This window comes from Microchirus variegatus (genome assembly GCF_963457635.1).
Source record: "Microchirus variegatus genome assembly, chromosome: 12".
Taxonomy (NCBI): domain Eukaryota; kingdom Metazoa; phylum Chordata; class Actinopteri; order Pleuronectiformes; family Soleidae; genus Microchirus; species Microchirus variegatus.
Genome location: NC_139813.1, coordinates 25,534,292 through 25,556,299, shown reverse-complemented (window position 1 = coordinate 25,556,299; position 22,008 = coordinate 25,534,292). Strand labels below are relative to the sequence as shown.

Sequence of the window (22,008 nt, the reverse complement as noted above, 5' to 3'; positions counted from 1 at the left end):
AATAGACGTGGGGAGGACGTCACTGTCTGACCACAGTGTGTGTGTGTGTGTGTGTGTGTGTGTGTGTGTGTGTGTGTGTGTGTGTGGACAGTGGTTAAAGCTGTTTTTGGTCCATCCGTCTTGTTTGGCAGGACGATCAGGAAACGTCCAGAGTCTCAAACTGAACCGCGGCTGCTTGTTTTGAGTCGTACGACTTTGTTCGAGTCGATAACTGACCACACACCGTCTTCAGTGAAGCAGCTGATATAAAAACATGATTCCAAAGTCGTTTCTTACGCAAAGTTGCGAGTTATTCGCATCTTTGACTGTGATTTTTTCAAATCGTGGTCGATTTTCCCCCCGAGCGATGTTCTGACAAATCTTCTAGGGGTGGGAATCTTTTTACGATCTCACGATTCGATTAAATTTGATTTCCGATTTTTGGGGCTATGATTCGATTCATAACGATTTGATTTGTAATGACTTCGGTTTCAATCTATAGGTGTGCAAAGGATTGGATCTACTCCAGTCTGCTTTGCAAGTTAACAGCGGTTAACGGCGCCAACAGTAACGCAAGCTAACGGTGGTTAACGGAGTCAACGTTTAACGCACGCCAACGGCGTCAACGTCAGTGCACGGTAATGTCGGTTAGCTGCGTCAATGTTAGCGCACGTTAACGTCGTTAGCGGCATCAACGTAAACACCCGTGAGCGGTGTCAACGTTATTGTGTGCCAACGGCGGTTAACTGCGTCAGGGTAACACGCGTTAATGGAAGTCAGCGGTGTCAACGCACGTTAATGGCGGTTAACTGTAACAGCCAACAGTAACGCAAGCTAACGGGGGGTTAACGAAGTCAACGTTAACGCACGCTAACGGCGTCAACGATAACGCACGCTAACGGCGGTTAATGGTAGCAACGTTAGCGCAGGCCAACGGCTTCAATGCCAGTGCGCGTTAGCGGCGGTTAACTGCGTCAATGTTAGCAGACGTTAACGGCGGTTAGCGCAGTTGACCGAAATGCCCGTGAACGGCGGTTAGCGGCGCCAACGTTAACGCGGGCTAACGGCAGTTAACGGCGTCAATGTTAACACACGTTAACGGCGGTTAGCTGCATCGACGTTATCGCACGTTTAAAGGCAGTTAGCGGCGTCAGCGCATGTTAATGGCAGTTAACTGCATCCACGTCAGCGCACGTTAATGGCGGTTAGCGGCGTCGAAGTTAATGCGCGCCAACGGCGGTTAACGGCGTCAGCGTTAGCTCGGACAGTAAAGAGTTGGTAAAATGACCTGAGTCGGGCCTCCCGTCGCTGCTCATGAACTCCTGCATGCGTTTCTCCAGCTTCTGCTGACGCCGCCTCTTCATCACCACCTCTGGGTTGGAGATGGTCCTGGTGAAGCTGGTCTCCGGCATGTCCTTGTAGACCTCCGCTGCCAGACGGCTGTTCTCCCTGGAGGAGGAATAATAAAAAATGAGTGAGATGAATGAGCGAGGAGAGAGAGAGAGAGAGAGAGGACAGATGGAGGAAGAGGAAGGTCAAAGTTTAAATCACTACTCCTTCCTCTTCTGGAGACGTCTGTGCTTTTCTTGGCGTAAGACGTCTCCAAGGACCGAGAGAGATTGATAACTGTGTGTGAGTGTGTGCGAGTGTGTGTGTGAGTGTGTGAGTTACCCGTCCTCTCGGCTGAGCGTCTGCTCGTCTCCGTCGGGGATCCGCGCAAACTCCTTCTCCCTCTTCTTCTCCTTCTTCTTCTCCTTCTTGGACAGCGTCCTCTTGAAGTTCTGGATCACGCCCTCCTTCTCGGGTCCGTTACTCTGGCTCTTCTGGGAGAAAGAGAGAGAGAGCGGTGAACGGGGGTGCGTCTGGAGACTCAAGTTAAACGCCGCTAACCGGGCAGAGCGGCTAACCTTGCTAACCAGGATGTCGTTCTCGTTCTTGAGTACGAAGCGTCCTTCTCTGTCGTCCTTGTTCCAGTTGAGCTGAACGACCAGAGGCTTCTCGTCCAGGTCCAGCTGACGCTCTTCTAACACACAAACACACAAACACAAATGTCAAAGTCTTATTATTATTATTATTATTATTATCCCGAGATTAATCCGAGGAACTGCGGAGGAACTCACCGCCACTGACGTGAACTTCGTACAGGGAGTATTTGGGCGAGGAGAGCATCCTCATGTCGGGCCTGAACTTCTCCGCTAGCGTCTCGATGACGTCCTGTGTCGTCGCCGTGCTGGACACTCGGATGCACTTGGTGGCAAAGTTGCCGGCGACGCGGTCCTGGAAGTAGAACCTCATCACGCCGTGGAACTCCAAGTCCTGGAGAAGGAAAAAACAATGAGTAAATGTGCAGCGGACATGAATCGTACAGTCGAGTTCCCGCAGCTTTGACCGTCACAGGACAACAGAATCACCGCTGGCTCAGAGCCAGGAAGTGGCGAGCAACAGCAGGTCGAGCCGACATGACGGGAAAACGAAAGGTGGTGTCGTCATTCACCGACCTCCACTGTCAACCTACACACAACCACGTCTGGACGCTGCAGCTTCACTTACACTGTTCTCAAGGTGTAACTAAACTTTTATTCAGGTGTCAACCTGTGTATATATATATATATATGTGTGTATTTAGTTCATGTTCTTTACCGATCCAGGTGCAAATCTTCACAGCTGCAACTAACGATTATTTTTGTAATCGATGAATCTGCCGATTACTTTCTCGATTAATTGTTTGGTCCATAAAATGTCAGAAAACGTTAAAAAACGTTGATCGGCGTTTGTCAAATCTGGAAATAAGAATTGGAAAAGCACTCCCGATTTATCGGCGTAATGGAAAACGGCAAAAAAGTCCAATATTGTGCATCCATTGCTTGAATCTTCGAAAACCTCACACATAAGCTATGAGTAGGTGTCCGATTTCACTACCAGGCCACGCCCCTGCACTGCTCCCCACTCTCCCCGCTTGTTTTGTCCGTAAAATGTCAGAAGACAGTGATAAATAATGTTCTTGTTTTTGTCCACAAACCAGAATTATTCAGTTTTAATGATTTCTTTCTTATACCGTGCGACGAAACCAGGAAATATTCTCATTAAAGAAGCTAAAAAAAAAAAAAGGCAGAAAACGTTATTTAAAAGAAAACACTCAAACCAATTAAACGACCATTTAAATAGTTGATTAATTATGGAATAATCACCGCAGTTCTACTGTGGAAGTCGTAAGTGGACGTCCCGTGACAACCGAGTTTACGCGTTTTAGTTGAGAAATCGGGGGATAACCATGGATACAAAGGTAACGTGGTATTTTGCGCTAACAAACAACGTAGCAACACATCGTCTGCGCTTAAAAGTTAAGAAGTACGATTTGTCGATTAATAACCGATTCATGGATTAACTTTTTCAGCACTTCTTATTTATCGGAATAATGGAAAACGGCAAAAAAAAGATTGTCGGGAAACTCGCACATAAGCTACAAGTAGGTGTCGGATTTCACTACCAGGCCACGCCCCCCTGCACTGCTCCCCACTCTGCCCACTTTTTTACGTTTTGTCCATAAAATGTCAAAAGACGTTGATAAATAATGTTCTCAAATGTCTTGTTTTCGCCCACAAACCGGAATGATTCAGTTTTAATGATTTCTTTCTCATATCGAGCAAAGAAACAAGGAAATATTCACATTAAAGAAGCTTTAAAAAAAAAGCAGAAAACATCGGAGGTGGACGTCCCGTGACAACTGGGTTAACGCGTTTTAGTTGAGAAATCGGAATCGGAAACGTGGTATTTTTCCCAAACAACGTAGCAACACGTCATTTAGTGTACGACGTGTAATAAATACTACAGAAGTTGGATAGGCGAGGATGCTCCGAGTTTCTGAGTTCGGGGACTACAAATGGAAAGCATTATAGCATCTGTAATTTGTGTAGTTTACAGAGTTAATCTGGTAAACACTAAGTTAATTGCTTAGATTTACTCGGGTTTAAATGCAGCTTCTGTTCGGGTTGGAAATTCTTATTTTCCCCTCTAATTAGAACCAAAATGACACGTCATCTTTCCACCGACTAACTCATTAAGAAAAGCCTTAGCACGTGTTTGAGAGTTTTTACCTCAAGTTTACCTCACATTACACACACACACACAAGTGAGAGGCCGCTGTATGTACAGTATAAATGTGCAGCTGACATTTCACTCCCCGTGGAGTTTGCAGTAGAACAGGATCGCCTTATTCAACATGAACACACAACGTCTGCGGCTTTCACAGCCCGAAGAGCACATTGAATCATAAAAAAAACCAGTCATAAAACATAACGTTTACAGACAATCAAAGGCGGGAAAAACCCGCACTGTCATATTATGACATATTGAACTTTAGATTTCACAGCGACCTTGGCGGCATTAAAGGAGCGCAGACGCGTCGTAAAAGTGACGGATCGATCGAGCGTGTGCGACCTACAGCCGAGGCTGACCGGCTCAGAGCGAGGTGACCCGAGTCCAAGGTTTAAACCGGACTTAACTCGATTATTCCTACACTCAGAACGTCCTCCGACGGCCTCTGTGTCACACACACACGTCCAGCTGCAGCCATAACGTCGATTATTAACCGATAAGCGCATTAATCAACCAACTATATTGTGGACAAACGTCAAACCGACACTTAGAGCTAAACCCAAACACACAGATCAATAACGTTAATTAGCCTTGGACAAAACTACTTTGTTCTCCATTTGCTCCATTGTTTTTTTCTGTCAACACACAGTCGAGGTCTTTTCACAATAAACTTCTCCTTTACAGAAAATATCACATGGGGAACAATTTATCTCATAAAACTATAAAGAATAGTGAAGTGAAGTCAATCACATTTGGCTCTGGGACAAAACATTTGACTGTATTGTCATTATTATTAGGTTTGGATCAAATATTTGAAAGGTTTGGAAGCAAACAACTCAAGGATTAATCCAAAAAACACCTGACAGATCAATCAATGGTGAATAAACTCATTGAATGAGGTCATAAGTGACGAGAGGAGGTGAGGGAACTGAAAATACTCACACCACAGAACCTTTGTTTGTTTTTAAACTAAAAAATATAAAAATTATCAAATCAGTTGCTGATTTACGGAAGATAATTGCTACCACATATAAAAAAAACAGTAATTTTTCCTTTTTTTTAAATTTTTTCTGACTTTAATCTCAGAATTTTGATTTTTAAACTCCCAGAATTCCAACTCTAATCTCAGAACTCTGACTTTCTTTCCTTAGAACTGACTCTAATCTTGAATTCTGACTTTAATCTCAGAATTCTGACTTTTAATCTCCAAGAATTCCAACTCTAATCTCAGAACTCTAACTTTCTTTCCTTAGAACTGACTCTAATCTTGAATTCTGACTTTAATCTCAGAATTCCGACTTTTTTCCTCCCAGAATTCAAACTTTAATCTCAAGAACACTGACTTTCTTTCCTCAGAACTCTGATTTTAATCTTGAATTCTGATTTTAATCTTGAATTCTGATTTTAATCCCAGAACTCTGACTTTTTTCTTCTGAAGTCTGGCTTAAATCTTGAATTCTGACTTTTTTCCTCCCAGAATTCAAACTTTAACCTCAAGAACACTGATATTCTTTCCTCGGAACGCTGATTATTTTAATCTTGAATTCTGATTTTAACCTCAGAACTCTGACTTTTTTCCTCTGAAGTCTGGCTTAAATCTTGAATTCTGACTTCAATCTGAGAATTCTGACTTTTTCCCCTTAGAATAGCAACTTCTCAGAACGCAGAACTTTTTTTTCTTCAGAATTCACTTTCATTTCAGAATTCACCTTAATCTCAGAATTTCTCCTTAGAATTCTGACTTTAACCTCAGAATTCATGCCATTGTATTCATTTCCCTTTCCTCCAAAACACTTATTTTGTTTACATGTGGCCCTTACATTCTTGCATATTGATTAAAGGGTTAAAGGAACAACTGAACACACGAAACATAAAAATGATTACAGTGTGATACCAGAGTAGAACACGGTGAAAAGACTGAATCACACGTGTAAACAGAAACAGCCGTTAACAAAAGAAAAAGGTGTGAGGCAGGAACTCCCCCCCCCCTTCCTCTCGTACCTCGTCCCATGTTTGACAGACTGTTCCAGGCAAAGTGGAAACGCTGAGCATAGTTTCGATAGAAGAGGGTGGAGCCGGGAATGTCTCTGTGTGTGTGTGTGTGTGTGTGTGTGTGTTGTGATTTACGGGGCTGGAATGTGGGTCATCGGCGCTGTCAGGCTTGTGTAACCGTTGGTAACTGTTGCCGTGGAGACTCCAGGTCCACTTCACTCACTCCCTCACTCACTCCGGAGCCAGGACGGTGGATAATTAACGCCGGTGTGCGAGCGCAGTCACGGACGAGTGCAAACGGATTAAAGTTCAAGTCCAGCAACAACGACACCAAACCCCGCCCACCAACCCCCGTTCACCTGCACCACATGGTACAGTCCGACTGACTGGCGTCTTCCCATGTTATCAGTCATTCCCACACCCACATGTTGACACAAACGGACCAGTCTTACACACACACACACACACGCACACATTCACTCAATTATTCAAGAATATTATTACAAATTACACATTTTTGTTCTCAAAAACCTAATTCATGTATTTAATATTTTAGTTAGTGATACAAAAACCCATATCGGTCGACTTCTCTTCTCTTTTTCATATTTACAATTGACATTCACCAATTATTAGTTATTAAGCACCCAGTTATTACAAATTAGACATTTTTGTTCTCAAAAACCTAATTAGTCACCATTTTTCATCCAAAAACCTGCATATTTTTAGTTATTTTGATGTTTTATTTCATGTTTTTAATATTTTATAGATGTTTATTTTTGTCAAAAAGTGCAAATAATGATCATCATCACTAAACTGTTTTATCTGATCAGATAAAAGGAGGGAAATATCAACATTTATTCAACAAAAGATCAACATAAGCTATAGAAAAACCCATATTTGTTGACTTCAGGGAAGCACAATATGGGTATTGGCCGATATCGACTTTGAAATGCATTATCGGACACCAGCACTAATAACTAATGACTTGCTAGCTCATTTTCTACCATGTTAGCGCCCTCTACAGTTAACATTTTTACTTATTTTATCGACATTTCCTGTGAAATTAGGTGCAGTTGGACACAGGGTAAAACATATATATAAAACATATGTATCGTTTATCAGCCCAAAAACTCCCGATATAACAGATATATATAATCAGATATTGGCAAAAGTCCGCCACGACTTTGCCTCTGAACTACATTGCGTCATGACACAGTGATGTAACGGTGAATCATGTTAATGACTGTTTGAGTTTCAGTTTCATCTTGTCATAATAACGTCTTGTTGTGGTACTAGCGGCGGAGACGCTTTATTACCAGCGACGCGGCATTTCCTCGTTATAAAAACCACACAAACAAACGTAAACAAATTAAATCACCGTGAACCTGATCGTCACAAGTGCACACGACTCAAACACAGCTCCTTTCAGCTCTTAATATTCACTGGATATAGTGATGTATGCATCATTCCATTGTTTTGTTTTTTTATAATTAAGTGCAATATCGTCACAAATGTGAATCTCTGTATGACAGGGCCGTAAACAATGATGGAAAGGATAATTATTTACAGCTCTGAGTGACTTTAGGAGGAAAAGAAACCAGAAAATATTCACATTTTCGGCCGCAATGTTTTATATAAAGTTCATGTTTTACTGTGAATAAATGACTAATTTAAGAAGCTAAAATCACAAATTACAGAGCTCGTTTTTAATCAAAAGTAACTGGACTAAAGAAAGGAGACAAAGGAGAATTATTAGGACTCATTTTTTGTTTTAAATCCAGCGTTCAAATGTGTGCAAACTGTGAAACACGTGGGCAAAACAAGAGCACACTGTTGTCGACCTGATCCCTTCAGCAGCTTTCACTCTCATAATAATAATAATAATCCCCGACAGCTTTGATTATTTAGAAAACGGCACACGGTCGGACAGGGAATGCTAATGCAGCGTTTATGTCACCGACACAACAGCCTGTAACACACACACACACACACACAGTGAAGCTGATGCTGCAGAGTCTCAGCTGTTTGACGGCTGGACTCTTTCTGTCAGTTTCCCTCCACAGTCTGAGGCTAATTCACAGAATAAACTACAGTCAAATGTAGTATAAAATAATGATGTTCTCAAATGTCTACAAAGATTCCTTTGTCAAATGGAGCAAAAAAGCAGAGAATTTGTTTTAATTATAGGGGAAAAAACCTTAAACCGATTAATAATCAAAGCAGAAACCAATAAAAACCTCAGATTAATCACATTCCCACTGGTGAAAATCAGAATTCCTATTTTTAGTATTCGATAAATAATTTTTCGATTTATCGAGGACGCAAAATTATTATTATTCTTCATTTTTCTTTAAAATCTGATTACTTACTAGGAATAATCTGTAGAATACGCCATTACAAAAACATTAGATAGCTACATTAAATCAGCTAACATCAACGTTTACGTTAGCATTAGCAACTGGATGCTATCGGCTTACAGTGGTTACACTGCACCATGTTGGCGTCTTGTTGAAGCGTGAAACAGTCACACACTTTGGAAATTTTCTGCCTTTTACGGACTGTTCCACTCGCTGTCTCTGCCGTCGCGCTAGCTGAAATCCGGATGCGGCATGTGTCTGCTAAAACGGTCGATCCACAAGGACGAGGCAGAGTTTTTGCCTTTTGCCAGATATGGAAAGTGAAAGTTATATTTGACAATTCTACAGCCATAAAATCAAATTAAATCCAGGGCGGCTTAAACATTATGATGGTCATAAGAAGGTTAAACAGGTTTTTTTGACCGGTGGGAATTTGCAGTTAAACACAGGAGTAGATAAAAAAGAACTACTTCTTACAGTACAATAAAGTACAGTACTGATAATGTACCAGCGGCTGTAATGAGACAGTTTGTACCAACACTGCTGCGTCTCCACAGACACAGATACGGAGGTCGTCCAAAATCATCAGCCAAACCTGAATCAAACCCCAACGTCGACCACTTCCTCCGCCGCCCAAATAAGGTCAAAGCTGTTGTCCCCAAAGTGGACAAATCAGCCCCAATTAACTGGACTTTTGTCAACAAATCTGTCCCACACAAGTCAGACCGGAACACAAACACACACACAGAGACACACACAAAAACACAAAGTAGGCCAACACAGCGAGCACAGATAAGGTTTATCTGTCAGATAAATTCCTGCTGGGAAAAAAAAGAGTGCGAGTGTGTGTGTGTGTGTGTGTAGCTGGTGGTGACTGATGCACTGCAGACACCAGCAGAAAAACTACAGTATCTACTAATGCTCATTACCCGACATTTCCCACAACTGTCAACAACTAACATAAAATAAAAGAAAATAAAAGAAAATGTGTGATTGTTTCGCCTGTGATAAGATCCAGTCTGGCTATAGAACGTTCTGGTACGACTTTTTATCAACTGTACAAATATTATATTCTATGGCTCCGTCCCAATACCTCCACCTTAATACACACTTGGTTTACACTTGGTTTTGAGTGCCCTCAACCGTAAATTCCCCTCGTTGAGGGTAGTGGTGTTGGGACGCCACTACATGCAAATTAGCGTAGTGAACGTAACGAACGTGCTAACCTACGCCACGTGTTGACAATTCGATTGAAATCTGACAAGTCCAGGGTATTTGTGTTCAAGTGAACGCCGGTACACACATCCAAAACTACCCAGATGTAGCAGAGCTAGCTAGTGGCTATTTAACGTCATGTAGAGCTACAAAGCAGCTGCTAGCTAGCTAGTTCGCTAGCTGCTTCCATAAATCATCAGTTATTTGGCGACATTGGTGTTCAAAGCTCAACGGTCCTTTGGATGTATATCAAACTAACATATTCCAACACATTTCGACTATGTCACGTGCTTTATTTGCGAAAATATATGACAACGAAATAGTTCCTCGGCAGAAGTGGCCGCCACCTTTGTTGAAAAATATCAGCCGGCTCGCTGAATTTGCAAAGCATCATGGGTAATTTCATCTTTCGCTTCGTTTTTAATCACTTTTAGGTCGCAAAATTTAGGGTAAGCTCAAAAATGTAGGGTTGGGGGAGGTATTGGGACAGGGCCTATGTCTATAGATTAGTCACAAGAAAGGGCAGAGCAATTTAGTTTTCAGGGATAAAATGTTCACATTTAATGGATTAACAATGTATTTTTTAGGAGTAAAAAGTGAAAAATCGCAATCTTTTTGATTGCTAAATTATGTCACTTTTGAGACGACAACCATCTACCAAATATTTTATTTATTGATTGAATTTACACGCTGTTTAAATGCAGTGAATATACTGAATTGTCGTGTAGCATCTTTCATAACACTTCTTATACATTTAATTCTAAATATAGTGTGGGCTCCTCACACACTCATGCAGCACAGCAGAGGCCCGGAGTGGTTTAATGGCTTGGAAATGGAGCTCTGGTTAGTTTCCTTAACACCTGATAACACACCCTTCACACACACACACACACACACACACACACGGAGAGAACGCTGTGGGATCAGTGTGAAAAATGGCCGTGAACGTCTCGCTGCTTTTCGCTTTTAAGCAGATGTGGGTGAGCGATAACAGAGTGAGCGAGACACGACGGAGCGTGCAGGGAGTGCAGATGGTCGACCAGATACCTGTGAAGTAGATGAAGAAGAAGAAGAAGTGGTGGTGGCGCTGTGAAGTCGAGCGTTTTAAGAGCAACGGGTGTTACATTTATGTTATGGCGCTTTTCCACCATACAGTTCCAGCACGATTCGCCTCTATAGCACGATAGCACTCATAGCACGGCTGCGTGAAACTGCCGTGACAACGAGAGCAGTTGTTTTTGGGTATGAATCAAACATTAGAATCATTTGCTCACAGGATCAGTTCAGTACTTCCTGCATGACCGGAGCAACGGGCCGTGATTCGGCTCACGATCGTCCAGCTTTCAACAGTGCCGTCACTCTGCTGTTGAATATTGCGATTTTAGTAGCGCTGTGCAAAAGGTTAACGCAGGACACGTTTCCATGACGACTGACCAGACAAAGACGCCAATGACGTCATGTTAACGTGCCGCGACGCCGCAGTCCAGGCACCGTTTACCAGTTAGCTCCGTTAGCTGCATTAGCTCCTTTTAGCGCCGTTAGCGCGCCCACAGTCGAACTGGAGTGGTCTGTTTATTAAACGAAGAGAGCAGCGCTAACAAATAACCAGCGTACCTGTGTACTGCGCATGTGAGCCTCTGTTTTTAAAGGTTAGCGTTACTTTAGAGACTCATTTTAACAATCGGGGGTCACGTAAACATGACGCCACGTGCGTCTTTTTCCGGTCAGTCGTCATAGAAGCGTGTCGTACGTTAACGTTGACATTGTTCACTTTGATTCGTCAGAGCAGGTACTAAAAAAGTGCCAGGTCAATCAGTGGTGGAAAAGCAGAGCTAAAGCTAGAGTCGCGTCAAGTCGTGGTGGAACTGTGTCGTGGAGAAGCGCCATTATACTGCTATTTAATTTACCGTTATTGTTTGTTTTATTTAAAAGACGAACTATCGCAATGAAACTCAAGCTTTATCGCGTTCGTGGAGGTTTTTATGGAGACGTCGTGTCATTGTCTGCTCTCCGAAGACACAATGACACGGACACTAATACTGTAATTCCATCAGTGCAGTGATACAGGACGTGTTTGACGGTTTCTAGGTTGTTCTGGAGATTTCGTGACAAAGCCACGTCTTCCTGTCGGTGTCTGTTTTACGTACGTACGTGTATGAAGGTGTGAAGTTACTTTTTTATTTAAAATTATTATTTTTTTAACGTTTACAAGCCACAAAACTAAAGTTTTACGTGTTTTTCTAAACATGTAAAAGAGAGATGAGAACCAGGAGGGAAGTGTTTATGTTTTACAATCAGTGAGTTAAGTTTACTCTCTCTCACAGATGTGACCTTTGACCCGCTCTCTGCATGGCCTTTGACCCCGAGGCGTTAGCCAGAGAGCATGATGGGTAGATTTAGAAGTCGGGGTTTATCTCCTGTGCTGTTCGCTGTCATTGTATGGATGAGCTGTCGACTAGTGTGTGTGTGTGTGTGTCAGTAAGGACTGCATTCCATTGTTGTAGTATTTAACATTTTAAATGAATTTACTGTCTTTTTATTAGGACTGTGACGATGCGTTAAACGATGGATATTTAAGTCATGATACGATATCGCGATATTCAAGTCATGATACGATATCATCGTGGTATTAAGTCATGATACGATATCGCGATATTCAAGTCATGATACGATATCATCGTGGTATTAAGTCATGATACGATATCGTGATATTATGTCGTGATACGATATCATGATATTAAGCCATGATACGATATCAAGTCATGATACAATATTGCAATATTCAAGTCATGATACGATATTGTCACGATATTTAAGTCATGATACGATATCATTGCGATATTTAAGTCATGATATGGTATCACAGTGATATTAAGTCATGATACGATATCGTGAAATTCAAGTAATGATACGATATCGCGATATTTAAGTCATGATACGGTATCATCGCGATATTTAAGTGACATTACGATATTATCACGATATTTAAGTCACAATACGATATTATCACAACATTTAAGTCATGATACGATACGAGATTATCGCGATATTGCAAAAATACAGGTTATTTGTAAAGTCATATATTGCGACATAATCACACAACCGTTTCTGCTGAGAGTGAGCACCTGGCACCATCTAGTGGACTGAAATGTCAAAACTCGATACCTGATGTCTCTGAGACGATATAATATCGCCACACAAAATATCGCAATATTACATCGTCTTGATCTTTTTAAGATTAAAATGCCTGCTGTCAATCACACCATGGCCACGCCCCCTAAAGGATTCTTAAAATGTTTTTATTAACAACATTAACAACTCTGGATGAGTTTAACTTTAAATGTTTATATAAATGTTATAAATGAGGAAAAAAACATTTTTTTAGTACAGTCGCCGCCTAATGGTCATTTAAGAGAATACAGGTTTCAGGATGTCTGTGGGATACTGTTTTCTGAGGACGTGATTAAAATGTAAACAAAGACAATAGATTTCCTGTTACACAAAGTCGGGGAAAAAACGTTTCTGTTTTTTCTACTTTTCATGTTAAACAAAGACGACTTCCACGGACACTGTAGCCCTGAAGTGTTTAATTAACGCCGAGTTCTGTCAAACTTTAAAAAAAAAAAAGGGTTAAAACCTTGTTTCCAAGGAGACACGGACTACCTGATTTTTTATTTTTTTTTTTTTAATTTAGCTTCAGCAGATGAATTTTAAGAGAAGGGAGGAGAGGAGCTTTCTGGATGATGGCTAGTTGAGAATGAGAATAGATTCCAGCTGCTGTGCGTCATCCACACACACACACACACACACACACACACACGAACATGAGACTAATAAAATGAACCCAGTTCCTGAGTCAATATTTTTGCAGCCCCACCTGCAGAAACATGGGGGGATTCCTGCCTAAGCCCCCGTCTAAGGTCACATGGACACAAGTTTTAACTCGGAGAGAGAAAAAAGAAGCCTCATAAGAGTTCAAAGACATCAGAGACACCGACAGACTGAGAGAAGGAATGATGGAGGAGGGCGAAGAACGACTTCCCCTCCTGCTTTTAAAACAGACCCAAAGTATGCGAGGATTACCGCGCGTTATCCACCCCCCCCCCCGACTTCAAATATCCTGCTGCTCGTCATCAGAAATGTAAAACCTGCTCGCTGGACGTTTTTACGGTTCGCTCAAACGACAACGCTCGTGTTTCCTTTCAGTCGGCAGCTCAAGAAAAGAAAAGAAAAGAAGGCTGGAGAAAAATGTGCACAATCCTCACCTTTTTAGAGGCATTGGGGGGAAAAAATGGGGCGTTAAAATTGTACATTTGATAAGTGAAAACTCGGCCAAATTAAACACTTAACTTAAAGATTATTGGAAATTTGGTGCAGATGTTTAATCAACCAAACATGACTGAAGTGGACAAACGAGCAGGAGAACACGTTAGCCGTTGCTAGCTAGCCGTTAGCTGAACGATCAGCGATACATGGTCCACGCATTTCTGTGATAATCAATATACTGGAAGACAATTATAAGATGATGAGGCACGATGAAAAAGGTTGAATCGAATAGATTTTTCCATGAAAAACAACTATCTTTACACTCCGACACCGGAGTCCAGGCATCGTTTACCAGTTAGCTCCGTTAGCTGCATTAGCTCCTTTTAGCGCCGTTAGCATGAGCCTACAGTGGAACTGGAGTGGTCTGTTTATTAGACGAAAAGAGCAGCGCTAACAAATAACCAGCGTACCCGTGAACTGCGTATGTGTGCCTCATTTTAACAATCGGGAGTCGCATAAACATGATTTCACGTGCGTCTTTTTCCGCTAAGTCGTCATGGAAACGCGTCAACGTTTGACAGCACTAATGTTTACAAATTACGTTTGGCCAAATTCTTCTCTTCCGCCTGATAAAATGGAACAATTTAATAAAACGAAACGATCCAGAAAATCGAGTGAGCGATAACTGGTGCGGAATCTTCTTAGAAAACTCAGGTGTCAATATTTAAAAAATAAACAAATATTTTTGAACAATAACGCCGAGCTCTGTGCTGTAATTAAACCTTTAAATTATTAGTGAATCAAATCCTGTTTGGTGACAACACCAATGTGGAATGAATATTGTTTTGTGCAAACAACCTGATCTACCAGGAGAAACAAAGACACACACACACACACACACACACACAGACTCATTCCCTCTGTGACTGCAAAGAAAAGCCTCTTTGTTTCCAGGTGAGTTTCTGCCTTCGGTATCGAGCCGTGCGTCCGCCGCCCGTGTCCGTGTCCGTCCAGAGCGCCCCATCGCCGTGACACAGTGTGGCATTGTGGGAAAAGATGCTATTATTGGTAGAAATCAAGACTGCGGTGGTGACGTCACGTCGAGGACGAACATGGACGCAATCGTATCTCAGGCTTGCCGAGCCTCTGTAGGAGTGCACGCCGTTGGACTTTTTGTCGATGTTCATTTCCCTGTGTCCAACAGCAGGGGGACATTTGGTTTCCTCCGTCACTGTTAGCACGTTAGCTAATAGCCAATTTCGGCTGATACCGCTGATATCCTGCCGATAATATCGTCCAACTCTAGTATTTTGGAATCCTATCTCCGGGGGTTTTAAGGTCAAAGTTGAAATTTCCTTCCGACTTCAAACTCAGATATTCCGACTTCCCAGTACAACTGGAACGAACCCATAATTGCATGTGGACAACAGCGTTGACTCGTGGCCACAAATCAGACGTGAACTCCGCTCCGATGTCTCGCTGAACCTCACGCAGGGTTCAAGGCTGGAAGATAACATAGGGAAAACACTATGTGTGTGTGTGTGTGTTAACTGCCACCACAAGGTCTTTTAAGAGCTGATGAGTGTGTGTGTGTGTGTCCTGTCTCGTGCTCTCATTGATTGGTTCAGACACACACAGTAAATCCCAGAGGGCGAGTTCATGACATGATGTATCGCTGACACGGCCGTCCACGAGATGAACTGCATCGCTTCACATGGCAAAGCATGTACACACACAAACACACACACACACATTCTTGTACTTGCTGCATACTGAGGACCAGCATTTCCACTTTCTAAATCAACATAATTACAAATATCTACTTCATGAATGACATCTATAAAGAACTACTGGATGCAGTACCATAAAATGTCTGCAGGTGGAGCCCCAGAGCAAAAAGGGTGTGAATCCACCAGGGCTGGAAAACGGGTTTTTGTACCAAATTGAGGACCTCTGTTAAAAGTACAGCATGTTTACAATCTCAGGAAGTGATTTCAATGAAAACAAAGTGAGGATCGGGCCAAAATGTCCTCACTTTGTAAAAATGACCTCACTCTGTTGGTTAAAAACCCCTCACTGGTCCTCAGTATGCCACAAGTACAAGAACACACACACAGGATTCCTGGATACTCAACGCCTGCCTTTCTGACCATTCTAAGAGCCTAAAATCTCCAAAACACGTCATGTTTGTCTGAAAATACGCTTGTAATAACCTTTAGGACCAAAAGTGCCGAGGTGCTGTCCAAGGTGACTTTCAACAAATGTGAAAAACACAACACAGTTATGAATTTACACACTTAAAACACACTTTAAACCAAGCAGAATACACAAGAAACAAGTGTGTGTTGTGGAGTCGGCCTCACACAGACTCTCAGTTTGGATTTGAAAGCGCTCAATGAAATGAACTCCGTTAGTTTCCAGTCTTTCTGCAACGCAGTCCGTTCAAAAATGTGCCGAATGGACCGAATTAGCGAGTACAGATCAGCGCTTTCTCTGTGCAATTAAAGTACAAATGTGAAGTCGGGTTTGTGCGGACGGAGACATTTCCTGAAAACGATATTGTGGTTTTTTAACGTGTGCTACTTCTTTTTTCCAAACAACAACAACAACAACAGCAGCAGCAGCAAAAAACGCTTGGTTGTGTTTCCATGTGGTTTGTCACATGACTCCTCTGTTCTGAGGGAAAGTCACTCCCAGGACTGAGAGACAGCGATGTGGGCGGGGCCTGCATAACTCAACGCCTCATCTCTTGTGTGTGTGTGTGTGTGTGTGTACACTTGCATTCTTCCCAGCGCTTCGCTATTCCCTGCACGTCAGGACCTTCGAAAACGCCCCGTAAGGTCACACACACACACACACACACACACACATGCTCTCTCGTTCATGTGTGTGTGTGTGTGGCTGCATAGCTGTGTGTGATCACAAGGTGTCGTGTTTAACCAGACCCCCCCCCCCCCCGCTTTGTAAACCACCGCAGGCTTTTTATTGATCTGGTACAGTACACACACATACACAGACACACACATACACACACACACACACACACACACACAAAGACACACCCAGAAGCATGCGTGACCTTTGTGGCGTTGCTGAAGACTCCATTTTCCCCCTGCACTCTCTCCTCCTGTATAGTTTGTCGGAATGACAATGAAAATCTCAGTAAATGGAGCACAAGTCGACGCTTCTTCCTCTCGTGGTTCACGCACATTTATGACGTAATTTTAAACCGTTATCGCAGCTCCTTTAGTCCGATATATTGAGGCTGCATCTGCGGTATTTACAGCAAGGCATCTTTTAGCGTCTATCGCAGAAGATCGCGTGAATCGGGCATAAGAAAGAGGTGGGATTGTGAACGTCATTGTTATCACAATGTTGTGTTTTGGGTGTGGACACAAAAATTCAAGGTTGCCATTTTTGAGAAAGAGTCCCAGTTCTCCCGCAACACAATTTCTATGTGGATTTGACGCAGATACGTTGTTTATTGTGTGGATATTTCCTACAAGAACAACCAAGTAAGTAAGTCGTACAAAAACACAACAAACATCATTTGAAATCACTGTTCCATTGAAGATATTTAAATATTCCCCCGCTAGCACAACATAATCCATGATTTATATCACTATTAGTGAGGTTGCCACCTCCGCCCACTTCACTCAGTCAAGCTAACAGCTAAGCTAACCGGTTACTCAAGATTTTTTGGTATCGTGATATGTTGGTGTCCTCCGTTTTCCGCAGCAAAACAACACAATATCGTCGCCTTAAGACCAAACTTTGCTCACAGTGCTCTCTACTGGACACTGTGGGGATACCTGCGACACTCTGTTGCTCATCTAGGCTGTACATTTTCATCTCAAACTGGTTGAAATTCAAATGTCAGATGAGGATAAAGACAGAATCTTCAGAACGTCAGCAGGTCCACAGGAAGTCCTCTTAATAAGTCCCACGTTTGATTACCTCCTGCAAAACCCCGACGCCTCGACAGTAATTAGCTGCTGTGTAACGTAGCCTTTAAAGCCTCGCTCACACGGGAGCACTATTGTCTGGGGTCCCGTTTAAGATTTTAATAACCAACAGAGGTCGTCCGTGCGCTTAATCCTGTGTGAATCTGCCGCACGGACGCTAATCTGCAAAAGCAGTAAATCTCCCGCCAAAATTAGCTTAAACTCGGGATAGCGCTCGTCCCGCGAGTGTGCAGCTCTGAAAAATGGGTCATGTGTTATTATTATTTTTCTTTTTTTAATTAATTAATTCCCATTCAACAAAGCAGCGGGTTATTAAAGCGGCAGAGGAAATTGGTAACGAGAGCTTTGACGACACACGGCGGTGAGTCACTCATCGAGCCGCCGAGAGGAAAGAGGAAACGAACGCAAATCAACTCTGCAGCGCTTGTGAGTGCAAAGCAGATCCTGCTGCTGACAAAACAATCTCACCTCAGCGTCGGCTCACGGATTAACGCACCTGTCAATCATAGCTCGTCATCTTCATCGACAGACGTTTAAAAACTTTACTTCAGTGGACGACAGGAAGCAAGCTAGCGGTTCTGTGACAACCAGGCTAACCATATTAATCCGGCCTGTGACGTTATTTACTGTTATAGAGAAGTTCAAAAAGTGTTACTGTTTATAGTAGACTACATTTCTGGAATTATTATTATTATTATTATTATAGAGGATGTTGGGATTGAATAAAAATAAAAATAAAATTTGACAAAAAGTCACTTCCTTCAAAAAAATTAAAAAATAAAAGCCCCCGCACTGCTTTTTACTGTCGAGATTCTGCAAAATGTTATGAGTAAAAGATCTTAAAATAAATAGTAAACATAATATAATTATTTAAATGACCTAATTTGAACAAGTTTATCCTTCAATTGACCAAGTGGAGAAAAAAATGGGTGAAACAGCCCTTTAACATGTCATGTAACACATCATTTTTGTCATTGATTGCTTAAAGTCGGACACAATCGTCTAATTATACATTTCTGGAACTATTCGGGCTCTACTGCGCTCAGTTTGACGTCCTTTTATACGCGACAAACTAGTCCAAGGGTTTTTGTCCTTCAATTGTGAATCTTGGTAAGAAATATTTGTCGTCTTCCATCTACGACAACACAATAAGGTACATTTGCACCCAGTGGAGCCCAGACTTGTTTTAAAAGGGCCTTTATTTGAAATATTAGCCACAAACTTGAACCAATTTCTGCCCAAAACACAACACGAAAACACTGTGCCAGGGCCACGTCGTCGACCCAGCGCTGCCTCTGCACACAAACAGCTGACACTCCTGTAAATAGTAGCTGCTGCCAGTGTTACCCAACACCAATGAGCTGCCGCTTCGCTGCCATGGCAACCACTTCAGCTGGGGTGTCGGGTTGCCATGGCGCCGGTAGGCGGGGCCTAGCCTGGCGTCTCAGGTGTCAGGTGCACTGACATGAGGAAGAAAATTTAAAGAGGAGGAGGAGGAGGAGGAGGAGGAGGAGGAAATATGCTGCTGTGGCAAAAAGTGAAGAAATGATGTTTGTCTGGATTCTTTTTGTTTAGTAAAAAAAAGTATTATTATTATTATTATAAATGAAAACAAGAGCACAGTGGACAGGGAGTCATTGTTAATACTGGAAAACATTTCAGGGTCAGAAGAAAACGCCTGGCAGACGATGACCTCCTCCTCCTCCTCCTCCTCCTCCTCCTCCTCATCATCATCATTCCAGCTCCTCCTCCCAAAACCACAAGTTCCCCGATGTGTTTTAAACATTTCCTGAATGTGTGGACACAGTTGAGACACACAGGCGTCCTGACAGACTGGGGATTTACATGACAATCGTGAAAACATGACTTTCATGCAATAATTCAACTTTAAAAAACGGCTTTGATGACACAGAACAGGCCTCACTTGATTAATCTGCCAATCTGTAGTTCATCCTACACAATTAGGATCCTATAAGTGCTGAAAAGTAGTCATTAAAAGAGTCTAAAGAGCGTGTTTGTACATAAGTATCTAAAAACCTGAGAAAATAAAGATAATTTTAATGTCTGACAGCAGGAACCAGACGTTTCTTAATGAGAAGCTTCGGATTCATCAAAGTCAGACACTCGACTAATCTGGTCTGGAGCTGAAGGAAAACTCAACGTTTAGTCTTTTTTGGCTGAATGAACGGCTGCTGCCCTGTAACAGATCAACGCCGGCTATAAAAACTCGGTTTGAAATGTGTTTCGTATCACATTCCGCTCGCTCGCCCGAGTTTGATCAATTTGAAGCCCTCGCAAGGCCTCACGAAAAAAACGGGAGGAACGGAGGATGTCTTGATGAAACTTGCAGATATCCTGAGACTGATGCAACTGACGCCGCAGGAATCCAAATTAGCACATGACATCATCTCGCCTTCACCAGAAAACAGCAGCAGCAGCAGCAGCAGCAGCACTGGTCTATATACGCAGGATTAAGGACGTTCCAGTAGCCCCATCAGCAACGGCTTCAAATACTTTCCTCTGGTTGCTTTAATAGCCTGGTATCAACAGTGTAATGTGGCAAAAGCCCTGGCACCGACGGACGAGCGCCGTCTCTTTAAGACAAACGGCTGACCTGACACAGAAGACTCTTTTCCCTGCTACAAACATTTACACAGCACAATAACAACATTGCGATATCGTCCAAAGTGGATAATAATAATAATCAACCTTCAAACGAAAAGGTAGAAAAAGTGGGATCTCGTTGGAATGGCGTGGACGGCTAACGTCAACAAATATAAGCGGGTGGAGCGGCGAGTGAGCGTAGGGAAGTCCCACAGCACCGCTGAGATCGCCCACACACTTTCACTTGCATTGTTCTTTTCTTTAGCGTTCTAATTCTCCTGCAGACCCGACTAGTCGAGTGGGGCTGAGCAGGGCGAGGTGAGGACAGAACAGGGTGCAGCACTGTTGGGGGGCCTGATAACAAGCAGCAGATGAGAGGAGTGGACTCTATAATCACGTCCTGATGCGGAGAAGCTGCTCCTTTTAGGGTCGTCTCTTGCCGAGAGTTTCAATAGTTTACTTTTGTACAACCAGGTCAATGGCAGGATTCGTCTTATTGGGTGTCAGAGTAGACGTGGCAGCTATCGTCGGGGGGAAAAATAAATGAAGTAAAGCTTAACGTTGGCAGAACAGACGTCCAACTCAAGCATCATCACGTACAATACGCCTTAAACGATAAACGGGTTAAACGTCGCGCGGCTGAAACGTAATCGAATCGTGAGGTTCCTTCGAGGTCATATGAAATCACTGTTCGAGACGTGCGTTTCTAGCTAAAAATTATGATATTATTTGTCCGATAATGTCAATATTCTGAACTCCAGCGCATGAGGGCTAGTGAAAGCAATGCAGGAGCAGCTTACAAGATGCATTTAATGAATCTCAAAAAAACACTGGGGTTTTTTTTACGCAAATTTGACGATTTAGCACGTGACAGCTAAACAGCACCGTCTTACTTTGCTATTGGACCACATAGCCATGACTGCAGATGGTCCGACACACTTCTGGGCTGTATTACAAGGTTTATAGTATACACCTTCTCCGTGGTTCAATTCAAGCACTTTCCAGGTCAATTTCCACACTTTTCCAGCTGGAGTAAACGTATACGGATACAATCAGACATAATCAAGTGATTGTTATACTCTTTTTAATCGCAATCAAAGACGGAATATCATGTTTATTGTAGCTATATATGGATATTTTGACCTGGGTTAGGGTTTTGGGTTTCAACTTTACCCGACAAGCTTCAGATATAAAGTGACAGCAGAACAATGCTGGACCGTGATGACACGCACGTTCGTCACACTTTCACATTATATTACCGCAGCGTTAACAGCGCATTTCTTGCCTCGCTCGCGCGTTCACCGACGATCACACCCTGCAACCGAGAAACCGTCTGAGAAACATTACACGCACTGAAAAAGCAACCTCACATATGGGATTTAAAAACCCCGTGGCCTCTCCTTTAACTGAACACGCCTGGACCGTACGAACGCTCATGCTGGACTCAGGTGGACCCGGTCCAGCCTCTATCACACACACACACACACACACACACACACACCCTTATTTCTGAGAAATCATACCAAGTGAAGTCC

The 22,008-nt window shown here is 42.7% G+C and overlaps 1 protein-coding gene across 1 annotated transcript in view; it reads right to left on the bottom strand.

The window, feature by feature from the left end:
* afdna (afadin, adherens junction formation factor a) overlaps window positions 1–22,008 on the bottom strand; it is a 103,293-nt gene that overhangs the window by 65,771 nt on the left and 15,514 nt on the right. Inside the window, exons 2-5 of the mRNA XM_083898932.1 lie at window positions 2,100–2,295; window positions 1,887–2,002; window positions 1,651–1,802; window positions 1,268–1,428 (exon numbers count right to left, since the gene is read on the bottom strand). Of these exons, the coding sequence (XP_083755058.1) occupies window positions 1,268–1,428; window positions 1,651–1,802; window positions 1,887–2,002; window positions 2,100–2,295 (625 nt within the window). The remainder of the gene's footprint in view (window positions 1–1,267; window positions 1,429–1,650; window positions 1,803–1,886; window positions 2,003–2,099; window positions 2,296–22,008) is intronic.